Source organism: Aotus nancymaae, unplaced genomic scaffold (assembly GCF_030222135.1).
Source record: "Aotus nancymaae isolate 86718 unplaced genomic scaffold, 86718_ANA_hifiasm-v0.15.2.pri h1tg000021l, whole genome shotgun sequence".
In the NCBI taxonomy this organism is placed as follows: Eukaryota; Metazoa; Chordata; class Mammalia; order Primates; family Aotidae; genus Aotus; species Aotus nancymaae.
The window spans coordinates 23179410-23201879 of NW_026988433.1; the positions used below are offsets into that span (position 1 = coordinate 23179410).

Below are 22470 nucleotides of genomic sequence, written 5' to 3' on the forward strand. Positions count from 1 at the left end.
CCATGTTGGCCAGAATAGTCTCGAGCTTCTGACCTCAGGTGATCCACCTACCTCGACCTCCTGGGCTGAAGTGATCCTCCCGCCTCAGCCTCTTGAATAGGTGGCATTACAAGCATGCACCACCATGCCTAGCTAATTTTTGTATTTTTTGTAGTGACGGGTTTTCACCTTGTTGCCCAGGCTGGTCTCGAACTCCTGGGCTTAAGCAATCCGCCTGCTGAAGCCTCCCAAAGTGATGGGATTACAGGTCTGCACTACTGAGCCTGGCTGTTTTGCAAGGGTATAGAATCCATTACACTTTGGGGAACTGACAAGCACTCATAAGTGCAGAAGGAGGCTTACAGGGAGATAATACAAGAAGAGTAGAGAACTGGAACCTGCTTCTGAGATGATGCACTTTAGATGCCGTTTAGCTCCTAAATAGCAGCAGCCCTGTGTCATAAAATAGTGAGATTGCTGTGGTTGGCAGACATTTCTAGAGGCTCTGTACGATTTTGAAAATGTTATGTCAGTTTAACAGTGGGTATGTACCAAGTGCTGGCTTTGGATAAGATGTAGGCAATAAAGGAGTGACAAAGTCGTAGTTCCCTCTTGTCTTCCTGGTGTTAATTGTTGTCCCTTGTGTTCCTGATATTTTTTACTTTCAGCTAAGTAATCATTTGTTTGAAGAACTTGCCATGGATGTGTACGATGAAGTTGACAGGCGAGAGACGGATGCAGGTGACTTGACGTGGCTTTATCTAATAAGCTTCTGTTATCAGTGGGCAGTGAAAAGCTGCCAGCCTCAGTGTTTTACTAGCTCAATTTCTGCTGTCCTGATGGTGTGAGTGTCAGCGTTTGCCTTTGCATGTTTTGGCTTCAGAGTGTGTTTCCCCTCGTAATGCATGAGCTATACCTCCTGGGAGCAGTGGCACACAGGTGTGATGAGGTTTGTCTCTGGTTCTTTCCTCTGGCTAGTCTGGCTTGCCACGCAAAACCACAGCGCCCTGGTAACCGAGACAACGGTCGTCCCCTTTCTTCCGGTCAATCCTGAGTACTCATCAACACGAAACCAGGCAAGTGGCTCAGTTTGGAAGGTAACTAGGAGTAGTAGTTGGGGAATGGCTGATGTCATGATACTTCATATTCCCAGGACAAGTATTCTAAATTTTTTTATTTATTAAAATGTAATATCCTTTATGCATATACATACACACAACCCCCAAAATGATAAGAAAACAATAGAATATAAATAAATGACTAGGAAAGAATATGAAACAATTCACAAAAGAAATATAAATGGTTTACAAATGTAAAGAAATGTTTAACCTTGGCAGTGATCTAAGAAAGCAACCTAAAGGCATTAGTGCAAGTTTTATCAGTCAGATTAATAAAATATATAATAAAGGATACTCCAGGCTGGTAAGGATATGGTAAGATGGGCTTTCTCTTGCAACAGATAGGACTTTAAATTGCTGTAGACGTTAGAAAAGTAATTTGTTTACCAGTTTCCGAAGCCTCAAAATTAAGTACATCCTTTTACATGGGAATTTCTCATTTGAGAATAGCTCTAATAAAATAAAAATAGATTTATGCACAGTGATTTTCATCAAAGCACTGCTATATATAATAACAGAGCATTAAAACAGCCTACACCTCCATCAAGAGGAGAAATGTTGAGTGCATTAGGAAGATATTTTAGTCTTTATGATTAGTGGCTATATATAAGGATAGGGTCCCCAAATCTAGACTATGACTTTGTTTAACTTAAAAAAAAATTTTTTTTTAAGATGGAATCTTGCTCTGTCATCCAGGCTAGAGTGCAGTGGCGCCATCTCGGCTCACTGCAACCTCTGCCTCCTGGACCCAAGTTATTCTCTTGCCTCACCCTCCCTGAGTAGCTGGGATTACAGGCACCCATCACCATGCCTGGCTAATTTGTGTACAAACTCCTGACCTCAAGTGATCCTCCCGCCTCAGCCTCCCAAAGTGCTGGAATCATAGGCATGAGCCACTGCACCCTCAAAATTAATTTAAAAATTCCCCCTCAAAATTAATTTCTCATTACTGGGTCTACTTCCAAACTGAATCAATAATAGAAGAAAAGCATTCAGTAGAACCATTTTATTTTTGTTTACCAAAATAGATATGCATTGTGAGAACTTAAATGTTACGGAGTTCTCTTATATAAATGGTTTTAAACTGTTCTCGTGGAAAACAAGCATTGACTTGGTTTGATTATGGCTGGGATTAATTGTACTTTGATCATGCCTGAAGAAGGTCTTTGCAGAAGTCTGTCAATAGTCTGACTAGTTTTATGTGACTATTTATGTATATATTTTTACACTGGGGAATATTTCCAATTATTTTCCCACCTTTAGGGCAGACAGAAGTTAGCTCGGTTCAACGCCCATGAGTTTGCCACACTGGTCATTGACATTCTCAGTGATGCCAAGAGGAGACAGCAGGGCAGTTCTCTCTCGGGTTCAAAAGGTAACCGCTTAAACCGCTAAACATTTGCATTTTTGGCCCTCTAAATTGGACTCAAGTGTTAAATTTAAAGTTGTAAACTAATTAAAGTAGTCATCAACATGACAGCTTAAAGTTCTATAAGTTTTTTTTGTTTGTTTGTTTTTTTAAGTTCCAGGATACATGTGCAGAATGTGCAAGTTTGTTACATAGGTATACATGTGCCATGGTGGTTTGCTGCACCTATGACCTATCCTCTAGGTTCCCTCCCTTCAACCCTTACCCCTGTAAGTTGTATTGGTAGCATATTGTGATAAATAGTTTACCTGTCTGAGCCCTGGTGAATTAACAATATTTCAGAGTTACTAACTGCTACTCATATTTATCTTATATATGATTTCTGTTTTATTTTGGGTCATTTACCTTTCCTGTAAAATTGCATCCTGAAATTAACCCAGAAGTCTGACTTAGATCTTGTTAAACAACATAAGAAAATAAACTCTTCTTGATTGAAACTGTATAATATCTGCTATTCCCTACCTACAAAACTGAGTTCAGCATAATTAAAATTTGTTGTTGTAAACTTTTAAGTGTCTTCAGTGAGAATTACTGTGATATACAATTATAAGGAGAGCCCTGAACATCTGTTTCACAGGTGCCCTGTTGAGTCTAGTTCAGTAGCCCAGGTCCTGTCTGCATGCTTAGGAATGTCCTTCCTCCTCAGCCCTGTTACTGTATCCATACTGGTTTTTTCTAATTATAGAAATTAGATATTTTTCATTGTAAGTCATTTAAGCAAAAGAAATATGTACCATAAAAATTAAGTTTTCAGTCAGTATTACATTCTCCAAAGACAGTAATCATTAACTGACAACAACTCATTCGTTCTTCTTGCCTATTCAGGAATTTGATTTTATCTGTTCAACCAGGAATAAGGAAGTTCTGAAAAGGTTTATTAGATTTTGGTGAAGGCACAGAGAAAAGAGTCTTTCAATAAGTTTAAAGTCTTAAAATGGCCTGGGTGCGGTGGCTTATGCTCACTACCAAGGGAGGGGCATTATGAAGGATCCACCCCCATGACCCAGACACCTCCCTTTAGACCTCCCCTCCAACATTGAGGATCACATTTCAACATGAGATTTGGAGGGAACAAACATTTATACTATAATAGTAATTATATGAGATAAAATAATAAAGTTCGTTTGTTTTGTTTTTTTTTTGAGAGAGTCTCACTCTCTCACCCAGCCTGGAGTGCAGTGGCATGATCTTGGCTCACTGCAACCTCTGCCACCCAGACTCAAGTGATTCTTGTACCTCAGCCTCCTGAGTAGCTGGTATTACAGGTGTGCACCACCACACCCAGTTAATTTTTGTATTTTTTAGTAGAGATGGGGTTTCTCCGTGTTGGCCAGGTAATTCTTGAATTCCTGGCCTCAAGCGATCTGCCTGCCTTGGCTTCCAAAGTGCTGAGATTACAGGCATGAGCCACGGTGCCTGGCCAAGATTACAGGCATGAGGGCATGAGCCACCGTGCCTGGCCATCCCCAGGAGACCAAATAATAAAGTTGTTTTGTTTTGTTTTTGAGACGAAGTTTTGCTCTTGTTGCCCAGGCTGGAGTGCAATGGCTCAATCTTGGCTCACCACAACCTCTGCCTCCTGGGTTCAAACGATTCTCCCGCCTCAGCCTCCCAAGTAGCTGGGATTTCAGGCATGCACCACCACGCCCAACTAATTTTGTATTTTTAGTAAAGATGGGTTTTCTTCATTTGATCAGGCTGGTCTCGAACTCCTGACCTCAGGTGATCTGCCTGCCTCAGCCTCCCACATTACACATGTGAGGCACTGTGCCCAGCCTCATAATAAAGTTTTTAAAAGGTTTTGTATAACCCCAATTTTGTATGGAAAACATATTTATGTAAATATATGTGTACAAGTGAAGATACCACATGTAAGTATAAATATACAGTTGATCCTTATGTGCGCATTCCATATTTGCAAATTCATCTGCTTCCTAAAATTTATTTGTAACCTCAAAACTAATACAGCATTTTCAAGGTCATTCTAAGAAATGTACAGAGCAGAGAGAAAATTGAGTCACCAAAAGCACGTTTCCAGCTGAGGTTGAACAGGGAGGAGACCCCTTGACTTCTTGTTTCTGCACTCATGTTATACGCAAGTGTCTGTGGTCTATTTAGTGCCATGCTATTCACATTTGTGTGCTTTTCATTGGTGATTTCACTGTTTAAAAATGGCCCCAGGATTTATTGAGCCCAGGAGGTTGAGGCTGCATTGAGCCATGATCATGCCTGCACTCTAGCCTGGATGACACTGTCTCAAAAGTGTCCAAGCCTGGACAACATAGCAAGGCCCCATCTTTACCAAAAAATCTAAAAATTATCTAGGTGTGTTGGCACATGTCTGTAGTCCTACATACTCAGGAGGCTGAGGCAGGAGGATCACTTCAGCCCAAAAGTTAGAAACTATAGTGAGCTATGATTATGCTAGTGCACTCCAGCTTGGGTGACATAGTGAGACCCTGTCTCAAAAAAAAAAGAAAAAGGCCGGACACGGTGGCTCATGCCTGTAATCCCAGCACTTTAGGAGGCCGAGGCAGGTGGATCATGAGGTCAGGAGTTTGAGACCAGCCTGGCCAACATGGTGAAACTCTGTCTCTGCTAAAAATACAAAAATTAGCTGGGCATGGTGGCATGCGCCTGTAATCCCAGCTACTCTGGAGGCTGACGCAGGAGAATTGCTTGAACGCAGAAGGTGGAGGTTGCAGTGAGCCAAGATCATGCCACTGTACTCCAGCCTGGGTGACAGACTGAGACTCCATCTCAAAAAAAAAAAAAAAAAAAAAAAAAAGTGGCCTCCAAGCATAGGGCAGAAGCGCTGTCTAGGGTTTCTAAGTGCAAGAAGGCTGTGATGTGCTCTATGGAAAAATGTTTGTTAAATAAGCATCATTCAGGCATGATTTATAGTGCTGTTAGCCATGAGTTCAATATTAATGAATCAATAATATGTGTTAAATAAGGTGTCTTTAAACAGAAACACACATAGAGCAAGGTTATGTATTGATCAGTTGATGAAAATGTGACCAGAGGCTCTTAGGAACCTAACTCTGTATTTTCCCCAGGAGCACCAATTTAATATTGGCCAATTCATAGCAACTTATTAGAACATAACTACCAAGAATAACAAGAATTGACTCTGTGGATGGATATAAGTGCTCAGAAAAAAAAACTAGAAAGAAATAGATCACAAATAACAATGGCTATAAGTGATTATCTTACTTGTTCATTAGTTTCTAAATTGTATATATTGACTATAACTTCTGTAATCATTATATTTACATGCTTTAAAATACTAATTTAGAAAGCTAAAATAGCACCTATTATTTTATTTATTTAATTTTAATTTTTATTCTTTTGTTGAGACGGACTCTCGCTCTGTCACCCATGCTGGAGTGCAGTGGCACAATCTCGGCTCACTGCAACCTCCACCTGCCAGGTTCAAGCGATTCTCCTGCCTCAGTCTTCCAAGTAACTGAGATTGCAGATGTGCACCATTATGCTGGCTAAATTTTGTATTTTTAGTAGAGATGAGGTTTTGCCATGTTGGCCAGGCTGGTCTCAAACTCCTGACCTCAAGTGACCCATCTGCTTCGGCCTCCCAAAGTGCTGGGATGTGCCAGGCTGGGACCTACTCCTTTTAAATAACCACAATTCATCACTCAGGTATCATCCATCTGTTGTTTCCTCAACATCTCTGGGAAACAGTATTAGAAGTTAGAGGTTAGTTTGAGTTGCCTGAAAGAAATCAGGGAGACTTGGGTAGTTTGTGAAATCTTTTGTTCAAAGTGTGTTAGAGCCTGTAGAATCATCATCCCTGCTCCCCTATGGAATAGACACTCCCTGTCACATGCACATGTGTATTTGTTTGATTCATTCTCCTCTATCTCTTTCACTGAGATGCAGGTGACTGACTAAATGCCAATGTTCCTATTCTTTGAGTGCCTCGGTTCTGGGCTCCAGTTTAACAATTTGCTTTCTGTTTTGATTGACATTACCTTGTAAACATGTTACAGGTATTAATCAAATTACAGTTTATCTTCCATTACCTACAGCCTTATCTTCATGACCTGAAGCTAGGTTCTATCTCTAGAAACTTGGGAACCTTCCTCCTTTATCTGAGCAGTTTCTTCCTAATCCATTTGTTTTATTTGCCCATATTTGGCAGGTAGATGAGAGGAATGCTGAAGTCTCTCTATGTAGCTGTCCACCTGGTTGAAAACTTTTTCTGTTACCTCTATATTGGTGTGAATATAACATTTTCTTTCAGTCCTTGTTTACTTTGTTTTTGCTTTTAGAGACAGGGCCTTACTCTGATGCCCAGGCTGGAGTACAGTGGTACAATCATGGTTCACTGCAGCCTCAATCTCCTGGGCTCAAGCAATCCTCCTGTCTCAGCCTCCCAAGCAGCTAGTAGCTGGGACTATAGGCGTGTACCATCAGGCCTGGCTAAAATTTAAATTTTTTTTGTAGGGATAGAGTCTCATTATATTACCTAGGAAGTCTCAAACTCCTGGCCTCAAGCAGTTATCCTCCTTGGCTTCCTAAAATGCTGGGATTACAGGTAGAGAGCCACAGCATTCAAGTCCTTTAAGTCCTTTAAATGGTTAAACCAATGAAATCCTTTTGGTAGTCTTTTGGAAGAAAAGCATTGTTTTAAGCCTGAAGTAAAGTTGTTTGCTTTTATTGTTAGAAAATGTGGAGCTCATACTGAAAACAATCAATAACCAGCACAGCATTGAGAGTCAAGACAACGACCAGCCCGACTATGACAGTGTGGCGTCAGACGAAGACACGGACTTGGAAACCACTGCAAGCAAAGCAAACCGGCAGAAGGTGAGAGGCCGTGTGTCCCACGGAAGGGCAAGCACGCATCAGCTGAGGGCTATCCCTGCCAAAGCTGCTGTGCAGTGAGGTTGGGTTGCTACTAGCTCAGGCCAAGCAAAGGTGAAACAAGGTTAAATGGTTTTAAAATAGGGGTCCTTGTCCCTGCATCACAGCCCTGCTGGAGCTGAGACTTTATAAAATTTGTCAGGAGTGATTGGTGTGTTACATTCTTTCCACAGTGTTTACTGAGTAATTTCTCTGGATATTACTCTCCTGAATGAGGCTCGACCCTTTCCTGTGAGGGTCTCACTGCTTAGGAGAGAGAGAACTGCAGGAGAAGGCAAAGTGATGTGTGTCATATGAAGCACACACAGGCTAAGGGAGTGAGCAGAGAGAGAACCTATGGCTGGGAGCATCAGGGAGGACTGTGTCATGGAACGGCCCTTAAGATGTGCCTCAGGGGATGCTTGGGATTGGGGCATGTGGAGGAGGCAGGAAGAAAGGGAAACCAGGGCATCTAAGGGGAGGCTGATCATGCATAGGGACAGCCTAAAAAGGATGGGACTCGAAGCTGCAGCAAGAGGGGTATGATGCCAGACGGAAGAGCATGGACCTTGTGGGCAGTGCAGAGCCCAGGATGCCATGTCTGGGGAGGACTATTCTGGTGAGTTAGAGAATGGAGGGAGAGATCCAAACAGGAGCTGATGCAGCCCTCCCCAGGACCCAGGCTAGGATGGTATGGGTGGGAGAGACCTCGGCACCAGAGTGTGAGCTGGCGAGAGGGTGGCAGGGCCCCAGGCTGTGCACCCTCTGCTGATCCCCAGGACTCACCCACAGATGGGGCTTGGCAATCATTTGAGAATGGATGAATAGGAAGGTAGAATAGAAAAGTCTTGGCAATAAGTCAGAAGGTTGAAATGGGGAGACAGACTTATAGAAGATGTGTTCTGAGTTCTCTGACCCACGTGACTGTGAGAAAGATGGCACCATTAGCAGATGCAGGGGATACTTCTGCCCAGACTTCTCCGAAGCCACCTGGCTTACTAAGTGAGAGCCGAGGTCATTCCAGGACCCTCTGTGACCAGGCCCTCTGTCAACTGCCTGGCCTCCTGCCTGCTCCATCCCACACACCTGCTCCCTCTAGCTGAGCTCCACTGCAGGCTGGAATGTTCTTCCTCTAGATCCATGTGACTGATCCCCTCACCTCCCGGGGCTCTGCTCACCTCTCACCCACTCACAGGCTTACCCTAGCTCCCCGCTTAACATGCAGTCCCCCGCCCTGCTCTGCCTTATCTTTTCCCACAGCACTCATCACCGTCAATCATACAATATATATACTTGTATTTATTTTTTTCCTCTATCATGCTGTTGGGATATAAACACCATGGAAGCAGGAATCTTTGTCTCTTTTCTGATATATCCCAAGCACCCAGAACACTATCTAATATTCAGTGAAAATGTTGGAATGAATTAATTAATGAAAGAATTAATAAAAATGAAACATGAGTGAACGAGAGAAAGGCTTACAAGACAGGACAGACCTCCTTAGACAGTCATTGTCAGCACAGATGTGTAGCCCCACTGCCTATTCCATTAGAAAATACTTACTTTCCAATTTTTTAAATAGGATAGTGACCCTCAGAGGCCTTGATTTGGTTTAACAACTTTGCAATTCAGCTGGCTTGGTCAGAATTTGAAATTCTTAAGCTGTTAGTCTTTAATGTTCTCGTCGTCTCAGATTGTGAACGTTTTCCCCAATTTATTTTTAGAGCCTAGATTCAGATTTATCAGATGGACCAGTCACTGTACAGGAATTTATGGAGGTCAAAAACGCTCTAGTGGCTTCTGAGGCCAAGATACAGCAGCTAATGAAGGTGAATAACAACTTGAGTGACGAGCTGAGAATTATGCAGAAAAAGGTAACATGTTAATAAATGCCAGGACGGTTGACGCTTTAATCCCATAGTACAAGGAAGAATCCCAGGCACTGTGATGTGGTCCAAGGGAAGAAAAACAGTTATCATAACAGTCTATTACAAATCTTTTGGGCCAAGTTGTCTTTTTGAAGCAGGATGTATTTGGATATTTGAAATGAAATATATCCAGAATAAGTTCCCCAGGTAGGAGAAACCTAACATTTTATTTAAGCATATGTGCCCATTAGAATAACCCTTGCACAATTCTGTGCTTCCCAGAAACCTGGATGGCACTGCATGGATGTGATTCTTTTCATTGCTAGGGAAGAATGATCACACCATGGAGACAGAGCCAATGAGAGCGCTGGGCAGGGGCACGTGTTTATCAGCATTCAAACCTTGCTCCCACCCTGGCAGCCCTATCCCACATCCCCACCTTATTTTTCACCAGTTTTTACTACTAACTTGTATTATCCCCAGAGCCTACAGCAGGGCCTGCCACAGAGTAGGTTCTCAAAAAATAAGAAAAAACATTTCATTTGTACTAGCAGGAGCTACACACTGGTAAGAAACAATCTCATTTGCTCAATATTTTTTCATTTATTACCTTTCAAGAGAATCAGAACTGTATGAATATATTAATCCCTAAAAGGAGTATGGCTGATGGTAGCAAGGAATACCTTTAGTAGGAGAGGGATTGTATATGCAACTCTTTATGAGAAGGCTAAGGAAGGGAATTCAAAAAATTCCAAATTTTGCTCATGACTTTGTGGGTATCACTCCCATCATTCAGTTCTAAAATGAGATTTGGACACTTTCCTTAACTAGAAACAAAATGAAATATATAATCTATATCTTTAGGCTGTCATTTGAGAAGTAAGGTTTTCAAATCATTTTCAAGACCTGAAGACATGGTACACTCCATGTGTGCCTGGCCCCTTTTCAGTGCTGCTTCCTAAAGGAAGGTTGAAGAACTAAAGAGGGACCCATGCCCTCTACTTACTAGAGAAGGAAATTGCTTTGCACTTCCGCCTGGGGTTTGGTCTAGGATTCTTTTGATGTTGATGTTGACTTCTAGAGCATTTTTGAGACTTTTTGAAATAAATGGCTCCAAAGCCTGTAGTAGCAGGGAATGAAGAATGCGTGAAGATTAGTCAGCCTTAAACGAACAGACTTGTCCTATGTCTCCCAGCCCTGTCTAGGGCTGCCGTGCAACTGTAGAGGAGACAGACCAAGAGCCCCTTTGTCATAACATGCAGGGGCTTTCTCTGCACTTTCTCTGCCTTCTTTGAAATTATTTTATTTAATGAATTATAGTTTGTCCCATTAATTGGACTAGTAATTTTGACCAGGTGACTATTTCTGAAACATGCTGATTTTGCCACTATAAATCAATCTGCTGCACATCACCTTTTAAAATCTAATAATGCTTCTTTTAGTATTTTTGGAAATCACCAGAGAGAGCCTCATATCTCTGAAAGCAAATGTCTTGAACTTCTTTGAGAAATACAAAGTGAAATTATTTGCCATTGCTTATTGATTATCTCATCAGTTCTTAGAAATGCTTTTGATTTTTGAAACTATTGAATTGTCTGTAACTTTTTATTTTCCCTTATACTCCTTCCAAACAAAAAAGTGTAGCCTGGTTCTTATTAAGATAAACATCATTAAAATTTACCTGAGGGCATCTCTGTAAATACAGAGTATCAAAATTTTTAGAAATTGAAACCAGGAACTTGTGCTCAAGAGAACACATTCAGACAAAATCCAGGCATGAAAAGTGTTAGGATAAAGTTTCAGATTTCAAGGCCTTAACTAAAAAACTGCCACAGAGGCTTTTTACACAGACAAACGTGATCAGATGCACCAGTGCCCCATTGAGGGACATGTGTCAGTTACACGCCTCAGTCTTTGAACCTTGACCATTTCACTCTAGGCTCTGGGTTCTCTAATGAATAGTTTCGACAGGCACTTCATGCCTGTCTGTATCCTGGAATGTAGAAATGTTCAGGGCTGCTTTGTCACTTTGCAGCTGTTCTTTCTCTGGAAAGGAAATTGCAGATATGAGTTATACCCTGCCAGCCTTTGTGGTATAAAAGCAGTCTATCATTCTGTAATGGCTTGCTCTTCAAGGAAATAGAATGAGTGGTCTTTTTGTGAAAGAGGCAGTAAGTCACACTTTCACAGCGGTTTGGCATGATTAATATAAAGTATATGGAATTTGTTTATTTAGCAAAGATGTATTGATTTTATTTCAAAGTTAGGTAAAGTTTTTTTAAATATACATCAAATTGACAAAGGAGCATGATTTGTATCTGATCTTTCACATTTAACAGTTGCTTGGAAAAGATGCTAATTAATGAAGAGGAGCAACTACTATTGGTGTATTTTTCACAGAGTGGTGCTTTCTAAATAATTGAAAGTAACTCCTAACATTGAATGGGTTTGCTACTGAAAAAGTAATGATCTTCTGGTGCAGACAGTGGCTTGTGGACTTAAACCTTGGCACTGGTGGGGAATTTGGTCAGATTTTACAATCTGTGTCAAAGAGTAGACAGCTGAACTCATACCACACCCAGCTTATAAAATGCCCATGGAAGATGAAGGCGCACCAGAAGGGAAGGACCCTGTGCAGAATGGACGCGGTTAATGGTGTTTAAAATGCCAGATGCCAAAGAGTAACACGATTCCTTGCTGACCCCTTAACTCTAATCCATCCAGCACCATGAAGCAGCCTGCATGTGAGGAATGGAAGGAACATTCAGGGCCTCCAAGTGACAGTCTCTAAAATGGGGTGGTGCCAGACAGATTAGCGTGTTCAAAGCTGACACCACCGAGGTCTTGTTTTTTGGGTGACAAAGCCAAAGGAGAGAAAGGCCAAATATTCCAGCCCTGGCCGAAAGATGATCACTCACCAGACGGAAGCAAGCGTGCTGCGTGGAGCATCCATGCGAAGATGTCGATTTCATAGATCAATAGGTTTCCAGTTTTCTTTGTGATATGTTAATATAGCAAACTTACCATGGTTCGGTTTCTCCCTCTCTCTCTCTTTTTTTTTTTTTTTTTTTTTTTTTACAAAGTGCTGAGTTGTTTGGAATATCAAGAGTATTATGTAATAAAAACTTATTGATTATGATTTTTCTTGTTGGCTTTTTGGAAAGCAATAGCCGATCTGATTTTTCATAAGCTGAACTTCACTGTCTTTCTTGCTTTGCAAAGCAAGCCTAGTCATCTCTGTGCTGCTTCCATGGTGTCTGCTGTCATTTTTGGCCTTTGCAAATTGCTAGGGGCTCATTTGAAAAGCAAGTGACCTAAATGATGTTTTAATGATCTCAAGCTCTTGCTTGAAACAGCTTTAGAATAATCCAGAGTACAGCTTGCCTGCAAACACTTCCCAGCCCTACCATGACAAATTTTTAAGTGGTTAGACATTTTGTTTTTAGGAAGTCCAAACCATAACTTTTCTGGATTCAGAAATGAAGCTATTTAATTTGTTTATGTGATGAATGGAGTTGACTGTGTTTCACCCAATCCAGAAGAAAGGGTCCTTATGTGTATTGGCTTTTTACTTTTAGCCCAGCTAGCTGTTACTGTCCTTATTGTTTAAAGCTGGTAGTTGTATTCATTTACTTGGTGTTTGCTTTTTCTGCTTGCTATAAAAAAAACACAGTCCCACTGCCAAACATTTCTTTCAGCTTCAAACACTCCAGAGTGAAAATTCGAACCTCAGGAAACAGGCCACAACCAATATATATCAGGTGCAAACTGGTTCTGAGTACACAGACACTTCCAACCACTCTTCCTTAAAGAGACGTCCATCTGCCCGGGGCAGTAGGCCCATGTCCATGTACGAGACTGGATCAGGTCAGAAACCGTATCTCCCAATGGGAGAAGCGAGCCGCCCCGAAGAGAGCAGGACGAGACTCCAGCCCTTCCCCACACACGTAAGTAACACCACTGGCGCTTCCGCTGTTCACTCTGTGCGGCCTGACTACTCTGTTCCCTCTTCTGAACCTGCAGGTCCCCACACCTCTGCTTTGCCAAATTGGGCTAAGAGAATTACCATTGTGTTTGCTGTATTAACATTTCGACAGATGCTTTTGATGTTCCCACAAGCACACAGGGCCAGGGGCTGATGGTTTCCTAACCAAGTTGGGGATTCTGGCTCTTGCCTGAACTGCTCTTTTTTTTCTCCCCCATATCCATGATTATTTCTCAAGCAGCCAGTGTTGGACCTTTTTTTAGTAAAGCTTCCTTCCTTCCCCACTTCCAAAAACAAAAATAAATCATAAAAGTCACTCTCAGAAGGAAGTGTCTCCTTCTTGGAGCTAGACAGGGTTGTGTTCCTTTAAGGACTGGAGCCCTTAGAATCCCAGATGTCTTTTCAGCTCCTCCTCAAGCAACTGGCCTTGAGTCTGTGGCCCAGGTAGGGTACCCAAGCGAGTCTATAAGCCTCCAGGCCTCCGCAGGCTCTCCACTTGCGCTCAGTGTGCTGCTAGGTACGCTTCTGCATCCTGCTCCTCCCCTGTGGTGGGGGAAGTGTGGCTTTGTCATCTCAGAAAAGGAGATGTAATACTCTACATCAGTCTTAGCAGTGCTGAATTCCAGAGATTGTGTCCTGTAGCAGGGTTCTCACAATCTTATTTTGCTTTGAGATATATATTATGTTGTAAGGTTTTCAAATGTATTTCTTCTGGATTACTTTATTAGAAAAATACATGTTTTGCCCAAGATGTTACAGACGTTTAAACTTTTTCATGTGATACTTTTTCAGAATAATATTTTGTCTTTTTGAGTGTCAAAAGTTATTATTTCTTTAGTCAAATTTTATGAGAGTTTCCAAAAAAATTCTCAACGTAGATGCAAAGCAAAGACATGGTTTCATAAATAGTTTAATTTTGTCAATTTTCATTGTGGTAAAAATTACAATATTACTTTACTGTAATTGGGAGTCTGTTATCTCAAATTCTTTTTAAGATATTTGGTTTAATATTCTAAGTCAATTGATTTGATATATTTGATGTAAAGGGAATGCCATTAAACTAAGTTAAAAATCTTTTTTTTTTTTTTGAGACAGAGTCTCGCTCTGTCACCCAGGCTGGAGTGCAGTGTGTGATCTTGGCTCACTGCAACCTCTGCCTTCCGGGTTCAAGCAGTTCTCCTGCCTCAGCCTTCTGAGTAGCTGGGACTACAGGCGCACACTGCAGCACTCAGCTAATTTTTTTGTATTTTAGTAGAGATGGGGTTTTATCATGTTGCCCAGGCTGGTCTCAAACTCCTGGGCTCAGGCAATCTCCCCGCATCAGCCTCTCAAAGTGCTAGGATTACAGGCGTGAGCTACCGCGCCCAGTCTAAGTTAAGAATCTTATTTTTGTATATCTGAAGACAAAATTTAGGAAAAGCAGCTTTGTTATTTTTCATTGTACTCTTTAATTTTAGAAAAATTTAGAATATAAGGATGTCATATCAGGAAGGCTCGTTATAACTATACTAAAAATTAGATTAATAGTGTATAGCAACTTAGAATCATTTGTATAGTTTCTCATTTCACATCAGTCCTGATTCAAAAAGAAATAGGCCTTTCACACTATCCATTAAAAAAATTATTGACAAGTTTGACAAATTATGTTAGGTATTAATTATCTTTATTCCCTTACGGAAAAGCGGCCTTTATGAAATTTAGAGTAATTTCCAGGAGGTGTTTCACCAAGAGTTTAAACATCTCTGGGGACCCTGTCACCAGCAGTCACTGAAATTACAGCACTCATGTCACATAGTGTGTGGTGTTCTAGGATTCTTTTACTGAAGGTGCTGAGGTGGTAGGTTTTGGTTTGTTTTGTATTTTCCCGAGTGTGTTTCTCTTTCCCGTTCCAGATCGGGAGGAGTGCGCTTGTGACCTCCTCTTCATCTCTGCCTTCCTTCCCCTCCACACTTTCCTGGTCGAGGGATGAAAGCGCCCGAAGGGTTAAGTACATTCTGAATGGTCTGCTCTCTGGAGGAGGGGCCGTGCTCCTGGGCGCTTTGTGCTTGGTCTCTGGCCCTCCTGTCCCTTGTCCCTTGCTAACTGCCCTTCCATCCTGCATGAGGCAGCGCTTCCCTCCTGGATTCTCACAGTGCATCAGGCGCACACTTGTGCATACACACACGCTCACCCATTGAGGGGCGCCTCCCTTTCTCTAACCCTACACTGCTCATGTTCACATCATATTTAACAAAGTTTGCAAATCACCCTACAGCATTTATTCTGAGCATACTATCTTTTTAAAGAACCAGAAAATTAGCTGGCTGCTGGTTAGATATTATAAGGGACAGATCTGTTCAATTTGTTCAGAGCTACAGTTGTCAGACTGAAACTGCTATGTGTGGACTCACTGAAGTACTAAAATGTTATACTTTTTTTTTTTTAAACCTGTGACACATTTCATGTCAGCACCATACTTGACAAACCAAGGTTTACAAGTCCCTGCATCTTGAATCAGAATTGTAATACCTTGTGGCATTGGACCTGTCTAAGCAGCTGTTAGCATAAAGCTGTTCACTTGTACGGGTTGGTTAAACCCCACCTACTGGTATATAATTTGCGGTCTCAATAGCAGTGCACGATTTAGGTAAGCCCCTTTTAGAGTAGTCAGGCAGTATTTATTAAGCACCTCCTGCATACACAGCCTTTTGGTAAGTCAATGAAAGGGTCCTAAGGACTTAGGTGGCACAGTCCCTGCTCCCAAGGCACTGTCGTTTAAAAAATACCTTCATGGGCCAGGTGCAATGGCTCATGCCTGTAATCCCAGCACTTTGGGAGGCTGAGACGGGTAGATCACCTCAGGTTGAGAGTTTGAGACCAACCTGACCAACATGGAGAAACCCCGTCTCTACTAAAAATATAAAAATTGGCCAGGCATTGTGGTGCATGCCTGTAATCCCAACTACTCAGGAGGTTGAGGCAAGGGAATCACTTGAACCTGGGAGGCGGATGTTGCGGTGAGCCGAGATCACGCCATTGCACTCCAGCCTGGGCAACAAGAGTGAGACTCCATCTCAAAAAAAAAACAAAAAACTTTCATTCACAAAGAGTGGTACATACCGCAACCTGGGAAAGCCATGGACAGAGCACAGGCTTTGAAAATTCATGTCCTGTCTAAGGCTGTACCACCCTGAATGTGCCCGATCTCATCTGATCTTGGAAGGTAAGCAGGGTCGGACCTGGTTAGTACTTGAATGGGAGACGGCCTGGGAATACCAGGTGCTGTAGGCTTTAAAAAAAAAAAAAAAAATCCATGTCCTGATTCTGGCTCCATCTATTTTTTAATGGAAGGATAATGTAACTAAGGTAAGAGGAGGAAGGTAGCTGTTGGTAGGGGACCACCTTTACAGGCAAGGTGGGATTTGCACTGGGCCTTTGCCATTCCCTTTACACCTAGGAATGGTGGAGAACCTTTCTTTCCTGTTTCCAGTGGCATATGGATCACCAAGGCCCTTTCAGGATTCATTTTTTCATTTTTCAGAGATAGAGTCTCATTATGTTGCCCAGTCTGAAGTATAGTAGCTATTTACAGGCATGGTCATGTCGCACTGCAGCCTCAAACTCCTGGGCTCAAGCAGTCCTCCTGCTTCAGACTCCTGAGTAGCTGAGATATGCTGCCACATCCTGACCCTACAGGCACGTGCCACTGCGCCCTGACCCTTTTGGAATTCTTTACTTCACTTGCAGAGTAGTCTATTAAGAAATCTTGGCTGAGTGCAGTGGCTCACATACTTTGGGAGGCCTAAGCAGGTGGATTGCTTGAGCCCAGGAGTTCAAGACCAGCCTTGGCAACATGGCACAATCCCACCTCTACAAAAAATGTAAAAAATTATCTGGGTGTGGTGACGCATACCTGTAGTCTCAGCTTCTTGGGAGGCTGAGATGGGAGGATCACTTGAGCTCAACACTAGAGGTCAAGGCTGCAGTGAGCCATGATTGTGATACTGTACTCCAGCTTGGACAACACAGTGAGACCCTATCTCAAAAAAAAAGAAATATTATTGTACTAAATTTAAAAAAAAAGAATTCTCGATAAATTGTACTTAAAGTTAAGTGACTCATACCTGTAATCCCAGCACTTTGGGAGGCTGAGGTGGCTGGATCACTTGAGCCCAGGAGTTTGAGACCAGCCTGGCCAACATGGCAAAACCGTCTCTACTAAAAATAAAAAAATTAGCCAGGTGTGGTGGCGCATGCCTGTAACCCCAGCTACTTAGAAAGGTGAGGCATAAGAATCAAGAATTGTTTGAACCTGGGAGATGGAGGTTACAGTGAACCGAGGTCACACCACTGCACCCCAGCCTGGGTGACAAAGTGAGATTCTGTCTCAAGAAAAAAAAAAAAAAGTCTCCTGAGCACTTCTGAAATTGAACTGTAATGTTTTCATTAAAATATCCCAGTTATGCTGGGTGCAGTGGCTCATACCTATAATCCAGCACTTGGGAGGCCAAGGCGGGTGGATCACCTGAGGTCAGGAGTTTGAGACCAGCCTGACCAACATGGAGAAACCCTGTCTCTACTAAAAATACAAAAGTAACCAGGTGTGGTGGCACATGCCTGTAATCCCAGCTACTTGGGAGGCTGAGGCAGGAGAATTGCTGGAACCCAGGAGGCAGAGGTTGTGGTAAGCCAAGATCGCACCATTACACTCCAGCCTGGGCAACAAGATTGAAACTCCATCTCAAAAAAAAAAAAAGAAAGAAAATTCCAATTACAACTAAAGGACAGTTAGTTAAATATCTGATTAGAAATTTTGTAAGTCAACCCTCTTTTGTTTACTGTGAAATTTGTTTTGTTTTTTAATTTCTTATGGTAGCCTTGAAAATCATTGCAAGGACTGCTTACTGAGACAAAGTTTTGTATAAAAATCATTTAAACTGATCACCCTGATTGTTCCTGACAGCTTTATCATGAGTTTAGATTTTTATGGCGTTTCTTTATTCAGAGAAAACTGCAAATCTATTAAATAAATTGAACCAGCACCAGCTATAAGGTAACCTTCGTATTAACAGCTTTGGGAGAGCAGCACTCTTAACCAATAGCTTTTGGCTCTGCATGTTTATAATAATTTTGATAAAATTAAATGCTGCTACACTGAAATTCTGTACATATGCTTTTGTTGACAACGATGAAGAAATTAACGAACATGTAAGTAACTGATTTCCTGGGTGGTTGCTGCTATATGTTGTTTTCCATACTTGAGAAACATTTACTGAATGTATTCATTAGGTATATGAGTCACTACTCTTCTAAAATGTTTAAATGAAACTTGGTACTTTTGATCATTGAGGGTAATGCATTTGATTTGTGATTATCACATTTTCATCAGGGAAGGCAAAAAGATTCATTATAAAATGTAGAATTTTCTGGGTTTAATTCTGTTTCTAGATTATTTTCCACTGGAGCAGCTCTGGGCAAATTTTTCAGTATAATTACTTAAATGCAAGTTTTTTATCTATTCATATATGTGTGTACGTATCCACACACACCTATGTGTGAGTGTATATATAAAAACCAAAATGAAACTTAAACGTTAGTTAGGGCCAGGTGGCTTACACCTATAATCCCAGCACTTTGGGAGGCCAAAGTTGGAGGATCACTTGAGCTCAGGAGTTTGAGATCAGGCTGGGCAAATAGTGAAACCTCGTCTCTACAAAAAAATAAAATACAAAATTAGCTGAGCATGGTGGCATGTGCCTGTGGTCCCAGCTGCTCGGGAGGCTGATGTGGGAGAAGCACTTGAGCCTGGGAGGTCGAGGCTGCAGCAAGCTGAGATTGCACCACTGTGCTCAGCCTAGGCAACAGAGCGAGACCCTGTCTCAAAAAAAAAAAAAAAAAGGAAAAGGTTGGCTGGGTATGGTGGCTCATACCTGTAATCCCAGCACTTTTGTAGGCCAAGGTAGGCAGATCACCTGAGGTCAGGAATTTCAGACCAGCCTAACCAACATGGTGAAACTCCATCTCTACTAAAAATACAAAATTTGCTGGCTGTGGTGGCACATGCCTGTAATCCCAGTTACTCAGGAGGCAGAAGCAGGAGAATTGCTTGAAACCAGGACGCAGAGGTTGCAATGAGCCTAGATTGCACCATTGCATTCCAGCCTGGGCAACAAAAGTGAAACTCCACCTCAAAAAGAAAAAGGTATTTTCTGTGAAAGATATAAAGGGTTTGGGGGTTCTTTCTTTGTTTCTTTCTTTCTGTCTTTCCCTGTCTTTCCTTGTCTTTCCCCTTCTTTCCCCGTCTGTCTTTCTTCTTTCTACCAGGCTGGAGTGCAGTGGTGTGATCTCAGCTCACTGCAACCTCTGCCTCCTGGGTTCAAGCTATTCTCCTGCCTCAGCCTCCCAAGTAGCTGGGACTACTGGTACATGTTGCCACACACAGCTAATTTTGTATTTTTAGTAGAGGTGGGGTTTCACCCATTGGCCAGGATGTTCTCAATCTCTTGACCTCGTGATCCACCCACCTCAGCCTCCCAAAGTGTTTATTTCTTTCATTTTGGTTTTCTAAGCTCATCTCTGGAAGACCACAGTGCTTGCCCATGATCTTCCTGTTACAGACCTCTGGGAGCCAAAACTCACTGACTGTTCATAAAGCCAGATCAAAACAAGGCAGCAAGAGAAGCAGAAGTACTTATTGGTAGAAGATATAAACAAAGGGATCATCAAAGTTGTAGATTCTATAGAAATTAGCTTTACAGACTCCCCATATGGTTCCAAGCCAACATTTAATCATTTGCCAGGTGGATTTGAGTGGCTGCAGGATGCATGAGTTCATAGTGAATTTTAGGAGCTCATAGCAAGTGTCTTGTATTTGAGTGGCTGTGAACTGAGCAGAGCATGTGTGGAGGTGTGGATGGAAGACCTCAACCGACAGAGAAGGAGAACATGTGCCCTGCCTGGGAGCAGAAGGAGAGTTTATGGGGATAGCAAACAGTGTGGCATGAATAAGGGGGGCTCCTCCATGTGGGGCCGACTGCCTTACCCGTACCTACCAGTAAGGAGTGACAGTCAGGCTTTATGGAGACTTTTTTTTTTTTAGATAGCTCTGTCACCCAGGCTGGGGTGCAGTGGTGCAATCTCATCTCACCGCAAGCTCTGCCTCCTAGGCTCAAGAGATCCTTTCACCTAAGCCTCCCGAGTAGTTGGGGCTATAGGTGTCCACTACCACACCCAGCTAATTTTTGTACTTTTAGTAGAGATAACATTTCACCATGTTGCCCAGGCTGGCCTCAAACTCCTGGCCTCAAGTGATCTGCCCACCTTGGCCTCCCAACGTGCAGGCGTGAGCCACCACTCCTGGCCATGTAGACCTTCTTAGACCAGCTTACTCAAAAGTAGCCATTCTTTTGGATGAAGCTACAGGGTCTCCATATGTTTAAACAAAGTTCTTAGTTTATATTTGTGTCCTTAGCCACATTTTATTGCAGCATCAATAAAACTCCTTAGTCACATGTTTTGATTAACTTGGATGAAATTCAAGGAGTAAAGCTAGAAATAGCTTACATTTGTATTTTACAAAGTAATTGGTTTAGATTTTAAATTAGCCTCCATTAATATCTGTTCCAAAGAAATTCTCAAACATTATGGGTAAAATAAATACTGAGGGAAAATAGTTTTCACGAAATACTCAGAACATAGTCCTGCTCGAAGGAATATAGTTCCCTTCAAATTTTGTCACCGTAGAAGATCCTTTTTAGCAGTGCTGCCATTTGTTTAAAACATTTTTAGGATTCCTCTTTTGAATCTATATCCCAATTCTTATCTCCACAATTGTACCAAATCTTTATATTTTAAGGGGTAGATTTGAGTCCAGACATGAACTATTGGAGGTAGCAGAAGGCAGGAGACCTGGTGCTTTGTCCTGTTTTTCTGTGGACTTTGTGGCCTTTGGTGGGCCACCCAGATTTTTTAGCCCTTCATTTTCTCATATGGGGTTTAATCTGAACGTGGCTTCCAATACTGAAGGTCTGTGGTCATATAAGTGCTGGCATGTCTTTTTGTTTGTTTGTTTCTCACTCTGTTGCCCAAGCTGGAGTACAGTGGTGTGATCACGGCTCAATACAACCTTGAACTCCTGGGCTCAAGTAGTCCCCTCAGCCTCCTGAGGAGCTGGGACTACAGGTGCATGCCACCATCCCTGGCTGATTTTTTTTTTTTTTTATGTTGCCCGGGCTGGTCTCAAACTCAGCTTCAAGCATTCATCCTGCCTCAGCCTCCCAAAATACAGGAATTACAGGCGTGAGCCACTACGCCCTGCCTGTATTTTAACTGTATTTCATTATGTTATGAATTTGAGAACTAAATGAGGGTATGTTGCCTTGCATGTCTCTGTTAGTTTATACCAAGGATCTGATTACGGAGTAGCCACTGAGCTAAGAAGAAAATGGTGCAAAGAAGGAAAGAAGCCATTTCTGGATCCAGTGTTCATCTTTTACTAAATTTTCACTAGAGAGTTGGCCCCTGTCCCAAATGAGATTTGGGGTGTGAAGGCCAGTAGCCTAACAGGTAATGATTCCTGGGGAAGACTCCTGAGAAGGGTCTCATGTTACAAACTCATGAGGGTTCCCTCTTCTTTCTTATAGGCATCCAGGCTGGAGAAGCAGAACAGCACACCTGAGAGTGACTATGACAACACTCCCAACGACATGGAGCCAGATGGCATGGGGTACATCTGCAGGACGTATACACCAGGGGAGGGGCTCCCCAGGGCCAGAGACCTGGCATGCCTGGGCCAGCAGAAGCAGTTCACCACCCACACTCCTTTTTTCTATTTTCAGACTCATAAAATCTTAAAATATTCAAGCATATGCTCATAGTTTACTTGTCTTGTCATCTCACATTATTGCCAAAAGGCCTTTTTCTTTGTACCAGCACGTTATGTATCTCTAGCTATCTGAAGTGTATTTAAAGTCATTACCCCACTTCATCATGAAGACAACATTAGGTTACATTCTGCATTTGTACCCAAGGAGTTGGCCCACCTGGGGATGGCTTTATAACCACACACCCTCCCTGCTCCACGTATTTCCCTCCTTTTTCCCCTCCTTTACCCTTCCCATGAGAGTCAACACTTCCAATTCTACAGTAGAGTGAAATAGCCGATTTTGGAGCCTTACCTTGAGTCTCCTGCTAGACAGGATAAAGAAAACGAAGAGACCAGCCTGCATTCAGCTGGCATTCAGCCGG

The 22470-nt window shown here is 42.2% G+C and overlaps 1 protein-coding gene and 1 pseudogene across 12 annotated transcripts in view; both read left to right on the top strand.

Annotated features, from left to right (window-relative positions):
* The window catches only part of GIT2 (GIT ArfGAP 2), a 58309-nt gene that overhangs the window by 26934 nt on the left and 8905 nt on the right, over window positions 1-22470 (top strand). For 3 of the 12 annotated variants that reach the window (XM_012469087.3, XM_064379866.1, XM_012469088.3), the window contains exons 10-17: window positions 648-720; window positions 958-1055; window positions 2361-2472; window positions 7214-7356; window positions 9117-9266; window positions 12959-13207; window positions 15138-15227; window positions 21867-21949. In XM_012469087.3, the coding sequence (XP_012324510.2) occupies window positions 648-720; window positions 958-1055; window positions 2361-2472; window positions 7214-7356; window positions 9117-9266; window positions 12959-13207; window positions 15138-15227; window positions 21867-21949 (998 nt within the window). Of the gene's footprint in view, window positions 1-647; window positions 721-957; window positions 1056-2360; window positions 2473-7213; window positions 7357-9116; window positions 9267-11599; window positions 12400-12958; window positions 13208-15137; window positions 15228-21866; window positions 21950-22470 lie in introns of those variants that run through there. The other 9 variants (XM_064379864.1, XM_012469095.3, XM_064379863.1 and 6 more) reach the window with 8 other exon arrangements.
* On the top strand, window positions 16397-16515 carry LOC135276287 (5S ribosomal RNA; annotated as a pseudogene).